Source organism: Lagopus muta, chromosome 16 (genome assembly GCF_023343835.1).
Source record: "Lagopus muta isolate bLagMut1 chromosome 16, bLagMut1 primary, whole genome shotgun sequence".
NCBI classification, from domain to species: domain Eukaryota; kingdom Metazoa; phylum Chordata; class Aves; order Galliformes; family Phasianidae; genus Lagopus; species Lagopus muta.
In genome coordinates, this window is record NC_064448.1 from 4,183,143 (window position 1) to 4,191,297 (window position 8,155).

The 8,155-nt window shown below is 50.6% G+C and overlaps 1 protein-coding gene across 1 annotated transcript; it reads left to right on the top strand.

Annotated features, from left to right (window-relative positions):
• The first annotated feature begins 6,160 nt into the window (after positions 1 to 6,160).
• Positions 6,161 to 8,061, top strand: FNDC11 (fibronectin type III domain containing 11). Its single transcript, XM_048963580.1, has 2 exons — positions 6,161 to 6,426; positions 7,130 to 8,061. The coding sequence occupies exon 2, from the start codon at positions 7,144 to 7,146 to the stop codon at positions 8,059 to 8,061; it is 918 nt and encodes a 305-aa protein (XP_048819537.1). The 5' UTR covers positions 6,161 to 6,426; positions 7,130 to 7,143.
• The last annotated feature ends 94 nt before the right edge of the window (positions 8,062 to 8,155 follow it).

Consider the following 8,155-nt stretch of genomic DNA (forward strand, 5'->3'; position numbering starts at 1 on the left):
AGGCACCAGGTGGGGAACCTTGGGGCTGAAGGGCATAATCTGTGGGTGACACACAGTGAGGGCAGCCCTGGTGTTTGGAGCCCCAGTCCCACCTTGGAGCAACCTTCCTGCAGGGGGGGAAGAGGCTGGAGGAGCTGCAGGAGCTCTGGGCTGGCTGCAAGCAGTGGTAACACCTACAGCACAAGTGGATCATCAGCTTATGTGAAAGCACACACCCAGCAAAGCCCAGCTCTTCTGTACCAGGAACACAAGTCCTTCCAGGGCACAGCTGTAGCAGCTGCTTTCCAGAGTGCAGCCCTCAAGAAGTCCTGCTTTCTTATATTTCCTAGAACAGTTTGTCAAAACCAGACCCCTGTCTGTGTAACAAGACAATTGCCAGTGCAGCTGCCCCCTCGCACAGGGAGGTGTCAGCCCATTTCCCACCAGCAGAGCACATGCATGGATGGACCATTGGTCCCTTGGTGCTCCCCAACCTCCTTGGAGCAGCATAAGGGTTTGCAGCAGAAAATGCTGCTGGAATTTCCCCATTTTAAGCTACACTGGTTAGGGGGGGGGGGGATGGCAAAACATGCTTTGCTTCTGGAGAGGTAGCTGCCCCCATGACAAGCTGTGCTCCAATGCCCTCAACAACACAGTGTTGTTAGCTTGGTTCCTGCAGATGTGGTGATGGAGCTCGGGGAAGCCAGGTCAGCTGGCACGTGTGCCACCACACTGCACAGTGAAGGCGCAGGAACAGGTGACCATGCAGCCGACAGGCAAAAAGCTTTTAAACATCATTAGCAGAAAGAGCTTGGTGTCAGTCACAAGGAGAAACATTTCACTCTGGATTTGCTCTCTGGAGACCTATTTCATATGCAAAGAGGGCTGCTAAACTCCACAAAGACACTTCAGTTACTTGAGAGCTGAAAAAATACATCCCAACAATTCCTGGCCTTTCATCAGCCAGGCACGTGCACCTGCAAGAGCTGCACATGGCAAAGCCGTAGGCAGGAGAAAGGCAGCAGGGCCAGGGCAGGATAGGAACCAAAGAGACAATCAATGGCCACCATGGCCACCACAGCCCCAAGGCCACCAGAAGGACTGAACACCAGCAGCCGCGAGATGCTGCCGTCACCGCTGCGTCCTCCCTCTCCCTAGAGCTGCTGTGACACACGTGGTGGAAACATTTTCAAGAGCCTGCACTCCACAGAGGCTCCAGCACTTGTAGAACAGGAGCATGAAGTCAGTCGGTGCAAAGCACAAGTCCATATTTCTCTCAAGATCTCTCGAGCTTTCCAGGCAGTGAGCACTTCAGTCGTCCATGCTGGACCACTCCGGTCCCGTGGGTGGGAGGAGAACGAAGCTCACGCTGCAGCACAGGACATCCAGCTCGCCTCATCCCTGAGCTGATGAATAGCTGTTCTACCCAGTGTCAGGCTGCAGCAAGTAGAGGATGAACAGCCTAACGCTGCACAAGCCCACACACTGCGTTTAGCTGGGGGATGACTCAGACAGGGCTCTTCATGCTGGAAGAGGTGACAATGACACGAGGGCACGCTGGTGAGCGCGGGCTCTGCTGCCCATGCCATATTGCTGCAGGAGGACAACAGTGGGTCACGGGCACAGGGATGGGGCGGCTCTGGTGCTCTGCCACTGCCTCCCCACTGTGGATGGCGGTGGGGTGTCACTCATTAAATAGCCCCTGCCCCATTGCCCACAGCATTGTAACGTTCTCCAGCACAGCCACTCCATCCTTTCTCCTGCAGAAATCCCTCTCAACAGCCCTAGGGATGCTGTGATACCCAGGGCAGTGAGGCAGGCAAGAAGCATCACCCAAACCCCCCCCAAATAAAACCACTGCTTAAGAAAAGAAAGATAACCAAGGCAGAAAAACAGATGTATTTTTGCCTGGCATCCACCCAAGCACACACACTGGTGGGGCTGCACAGAGTGCCTGCCTGCTGCTTTGCACACAGCGCAGGTGGGTATCAGCTCCTCTAACAAAAGACCCTCATCCCCAGCTTGTTTCCTGGCAGAACTAATGGCCTGTGCTCCTCTGGGAACTGAGCACTTGCAAAGAGATGCGTTGGGAGGCAGCAGCAAGGGAACGAATTAAGACGTTATTTCCTCTGCCAGAGATGAAATCTTTAAACAAGCCTTTCAGCCAAGAACTTTAGTATATATTTTTTTTTCCTTAAGGTTTTGCATGGGAATCTTGTTCTCCAGAATTGCATCCGCCTCCAGCCCCACTTAGAGCTGCCAAAGCCTGCGCTTCCCTGGGGACCAGCCTGCAAGCAGCAGAGATGGATGAGTTGACTTCACCTCCGCCCTCCTGCCGCCAAAGCCGGGGCTTTGCAGTCTGCCCCAGCCCTGTGGATGAGCCTCAGGTACACAGCTGTGCTCTGAGCACCTCTACATGCTTCTGCATCCCTGTGCCCAGTGCAGGTTGATGTGCCAGCCTCGGGCAGGTGATAACGAGCAGGGCACAGGCTGTAGTTCTGTCTGCTGGTGCAGAAGGTGCTGTGCTCTGTGCCAGTCCTTGCTCCCTGTTCTGCATCTGAGCATGCGTGACCTCTTTAGGAGGTTTTCATGGAAAAAGGGGGCACGCATGCTTCTGTGCTTGCATAAGCCTGCAACTAACAGCCAGCTTGTGGGATCTGGGACACGACAGCCTGCCTTCAGCTTGTGCTCAAGGACATCTGTTTCACAAGGCGCAGCACGGTACAAGGATACCTGAATGGGCTTTTGATGAGCTTCCAGTCAGATAACTGGAGCTCCTACAACCCCACTCCATCTTCCTGAGATGCATCAGCTGCAAACCCACCTCCACTGCAGCCTGCAGCTCAGAGGATCTCTCACACCCACCAAAGCACCTGAGGTCTTACATCAATATCAGCACTGGGGAGAGGAGGGTCCGTGGCCCTGGGACTCCCCTTAGTGCCAAGAGCTGCCCAGCCACCAATTGGTGAGGAAACCAGAGGTGACAGACAAAGGCTTCCTACCTGATGCAGTCCCAGGCACTCAGCCCTACCCGTTGCAGATCTCCTGGTTGAGCTCATACCCCATAGCCTCCTCCCAGAGCATTATTAGTAGGTGCAATGAGTTGGAGATAATTGCTGCTTAATTGCAATTAACTCCTCCCTGGCCTGATCCAGCTGGAGCTCTTCATCTCAGAAAAGCCATTTTCCCACTGGGTCCCTTAGAAAATTTACCTCCCTCTTCCTTTTCCAAGTGAGCCCTCTGAATCACATCCTGATGAGCAAATTGAGTTCACTGGCGTGTGGTTTAGATTTGGGGATATAATCTATCTGGAACATGTAATTTATTTCAGGTGTATGAGGCACCAGTGAAACTGGGAGCAAGCAGTGAGTAAATCAATCACACCCTGAGATCCGGGGAGCTGAAGAAGCCCAGTGCAGACAGGCAGCTCCTGTGGGGTCAGCCAGATATGAGATATAGGTATGGTCAAGGGATACAGGGACACAGCCAGGAGCCCTGGTGGTGACATTGGGAATCCTTCCAACAGTGCTGCCAGCAATGGATGCAGGAAAGTGGCAGAGCAGGAGCAGAGCTCTGTCCCCAGGGCCACGCTGCAGCTGGTGCTGCCCCAAGAGCTGCTCCAAAGCTGTGTCTGCTGCCAGCAGCCCCTGGGCCCCCACCTTCACCCAGGAGATCTGACCACCCCTGTGCAAAGCAGAGAGGAAGAACCACGCGCTTGCCAGTGACAAAGTCCATCACCTTCCCTGCTCCTCTTTGCAGCAGATTGCTATTTCATAATGCAATAGATGTGAAATATGAAGACAGAAATTGCCAGCAACTTTTAATTTGGATTCTGCCAATTTCTCTGTTCCAGCTATTGATTTTCCATAAAGATGAATTCCAGCTTCCAGGTCCCTCTGACAAGCACTATCTGGGTGTTTTGTTTGCTCCGAGAGTGGAAATACATGTTTTATTAAGTGTCAGAACTCGCTAATGAGAAGAGGGAGGAAAATCAATTGTCTGCTTATATCTTGATCTTAAAGACTAACAAGTTCTCTATTTCGATGCTGTGGTCAGGAGGACAGGGCAGAATGACAAATGGTAAACAGCAGCTGTCAGCTTCTCAGCAGTGGTAGCTCAGCTGATGAGAGGGGAGGGAGAGGAGTATATGAAGTTTGATGGCTTCAAACACGTTTTGCATTAATTCAGAGAAACCTCGGGGAGCTGTACAAAATCCTATAGTTGAATTGATCTCTGATGTAAAAATGCTGAAAATATTGGACGCTGCAAGCAGGTTTATGCTCGTGTTCCTAAAATCGAGACAGAAACTTGGCCAGCTGTTTAGGATAGGGGTCACCAAAGGAATTTCATTTCTCCATTCTAATTTGGGATGAAGATTCTCACTTATGATGGTGAGAATCACAAGCAAGCTCAGTGCAGAAGTCTCAGCAACAAATCCGCTTTCAATCCCACATCGTACCACGCTCATGGAAAGTGTTCAGATGGCATCCTACCCTTACCAAAACGAAGAGTCACGCTGGCTGAGCCAAGGACTCCACCTCTGCTGTTTTAAAAGCCCAGAACACGAGGACGGCTCCAGTTCCCAACATGCTTTGCCTAAGTGACAGGTTTGGGATCTATGACACGAACATCTCAGCGCGTTTATTTCTTGCAGGAACTTGGCATGCTTATTACCAAATAGTGATCTCTGTTAACCTCCTTCAAGCAAGGGTAGCAGCCTTCTTTCACTTGTATTTGTTATCTTCCTCATCTGTTACAGAATCACACCTGACAATTGTATAGTTAATCTCTTGGCAGCTGTGAAATGAAACAGTAAGCTCAGGCTGCCAGGAGAAGATGCATTGATTTCTTAAAATGACAGATCACCTCCTTGCTTGACGCTCAAGCAGAAGCTCAGGGACAGTGTTATGGATCTGGGCTATCATTCAGTTAAAAAAGCTTAGCAAAGATGCACCAGCTAAGCGTCCAAGACAGCATTGAGGCTAAGCCCCAACCCAAAGACTTAATCGCAGGGACTATGAAAGCACCTTCAGACCCAGAAGGTCTGTCCAGCTTGCTGATGGCAGCACTGGTTGTGGTGCAGAGCTTATTGCTGTGAACCAGACGAGCCTGCCTCTCCCCTGCAATAAAACAGAACAGTCCCTCAGCACAGCAGAACAGGAAAATCCCTTCCTACCCAAATGGAAGCTTGCTTCACTTAATGGAGCAGTCACTTCCAGGGTGCAGAGAGACAGCTCAGGGCTGCCCAAGATGGAACCAGCTTTTCTGCTCAGAGCTGAGGGTGCTGTGCAGACAAGGCTGACCTGCAATAGCTGTTTCATCTCTGTCTGCAGGGATCCCTGGCTTACAGCTGTGTCACCGTGCTTTGCTGCTGAGATCCGGGCTCTGTGCAGCAAACAAAGCTTTAAACCGGATAGCAGCGAGGCGGCTCCGTCAGGTTCTTTGGACTTGGAGGTAGGGCTGGCAAAGCACTAAAGCCGCTGCCAGCTCCATCCAGCAGAGGGGAAGCACGCTGGAGGAGCAGTGAGAATGGCTTACATGGGGAATCAAAGCTTTGGAAATTGTCTTTTGGATATTGCAATAAGCACAAACCACGGACTCCGGGGGAGCATCAGCTTAGTGCTCCCATAGCCCGCAGCAAGGGCACAAAATGGGAGGTGCAACAAAATAGGCTTGTTGTGGAGGAGGAGGGAGCTCCTCGCGCTGCCGCTCATCCCTTCGGCGCTCTCCAGGAATCCACACTGGCAGCCCAGCGCTCCTTGGCGCAGCTCTTGGCCGCATTGAGGACAGAGGCTGCCTGTGAAGCAGGCAAAAGCCAGTCCCTCAAACCCCAGGACGACCAGCACCGAGCTCAGGACGGCAGTCTGAGCATATAGCATGCACGCACACCTCGCTGGTTGACCAGGGACAGACACCCAGCCCCAGCCGCGGGCCTCAGCCCTCATACAGCACAATGCGCTGCCATGGCAACGGCTGAGGCTTGCAGCTTGCAGCCAGCCCGGCCACAAGGCGGCTGCAGAAGTGGGACGGGGCTCCCTGGCTGGCCAGGGGGAAGGAGGGCTTCCCAAGGTTGGGTAAGGTGGGTCAGGGCGGTCCAGCTTCCTCTGGTTCCCATTTCCTACACCCAGCCCCTCTCCAGAGCCATGCGGCGCCGGGCTCTGCTGTTCCCAACCTAGCAGTGCTGCTATTCCAAACCCAGCAGTGCTGCTGAAAAGCAGCCGTTTCTGGCAAGAAAAAAGGGATGTAAAAACAGAAAGGAAAACAACCACAATCACATCTCTGTCTGTGGGCAAACAAACCACTCCAGACAGCCAAATTGCTCTGGGAGCGCTGGTGTAACCTGTTGTGCTTGCTGTCCCTGTTGCGCTTCGTACTGGGCTGCCAAGAACCGTCACTGTTTTGGTTTTAGGGTATTTTTCTGGAGAGAGAAAGTGAAAAGGAAATACGGTTTGTTTGGTTTTTTTTAAGTTGACAGCTTTCTTGGAAAAAAGATTTTGTGTGAATGAGTGAAACAGTGTAAATTGCAGGGAGGCCAGACTTCTGGCAGGTTTAGCAGCTCCCGAAACTCCAAGAAGGAAGTGCTATTACTTCCATTATCTGTTTAGGGAAAGCCAGGCCAAGAGAAACTTCTTTGTCAACTGGATACACCACCTAGCTTCAAGGCATTGGAATGTCACAGTTGGGTACTATGACCAGAAAGTTGCACTGCATGGGTAAAGAGGCCGGTCTGATTGCAAAAGGGAGAGAAACAGACGTCTACAGAGGGTTAAAGACTGGAGAGAAATTGTGTATGGGAGCACAAAGGTGTCTAATTAGAATGAAAGAGCAAATAAGGGAGAAATTTTGGCGGAGTATATCAGAGAATAATTCTGGCAGTGAATCTGTTAAACAGAGCGTGACCAGTCCAGGGGGCTAACAGGAGAGCAGCTGATGGAAATGCATGCAAGCAGACTGTACAAAACATTAGAAATCATACAGCTAGAAAGGAAAATTCCTGTTAAAATGCATCTGGTTTAACAGTTCTTTCTCATCTATGAATTTGTGAGATAGGCTTAAATTGAGAGAGAAAAGTCACAGCCATGATTTCCTCCGCAGCTGCTTTCCTTTGGTTCTTAATTTCATTAAGCTACTTTTATCTTTTTTTTAACAGCAAGTTTTGGAATCATGAATGTGAATCTGAATGAGTTGGAAAGCAATTCAGAGAATACTGTAGACAGCACAGAGGAACAAGGCAATGCCATCTGCAGGAGGTACGCCGAGAGAAGCAGCCTTGTGCGGCGGTACCTGCAGGCTGATCTGAGCCTCCACCTCCTTGAGGCACATCAGAAGAAAGTGGAGCTTCTGAAGAAGTGTTGCTATTACCTTGAGGTTCTGCCCACGTTTTTGATCCTGAGAGATCAGAATCTCTTGGCGCTTCCTACCAGCATCTTCCAAGTCATTGACCCCTGGAAATTCCAGAGAGTGAAGAAAATGGGAAGATCCCAGACTGAAATCCACCTGCAGCTTTTAACCCACCTGTTAGAAGAGCTGCAACAAGGTCGGGAGGAGCTGGTCTGCTACGTGGAGACCTGTGACATGGTAACTTTCCTCTCCAAGTGGGACTCAATTAAGCAGAGAATGTCAGAGCTCTCCAAAGCAATGAACAATTTCAATTCTGTGCAAGTATCAAGAAGACTCTACACCAAGCACCGTCTGGTGTCATGTGCAGAGATTAGGGGTAACAAAATACCAGACATTAGGCTTTTTCTCTGTGCAAAGATGCCAGTTCTGTTTGATCGGAACGAATCATACGCACACAAGAACTGGGCCCACCTCAAATGGTCTACTGAAAATCAAGAGTCATCCCATGAACAATATGAACTGCATTATAAGTTGCTGAAGCGTGGAACTCAGGCAGAATTTGGACACTGTGGGCTCGTGACACGCACCACCAACACCTGTGTAGTGCAGGGCCTGCTGCCTGACCGGTCATACCAATTCATGATCAGAAGAGCAGAAGTGTACACGCTTGTCTATGAACTGTGGCATGACACCATCACACTGACGACAAAAGCTAACACAGCTGAAGACAAAAGCACCTGAGAACCAAAGGGTGAGGTGACTGACAAGAATGTTTTCTCATATTTTCCATTTGAAAAAAAGTGGACAAGAAGAATAAAGAAAAAATTGTAGCATT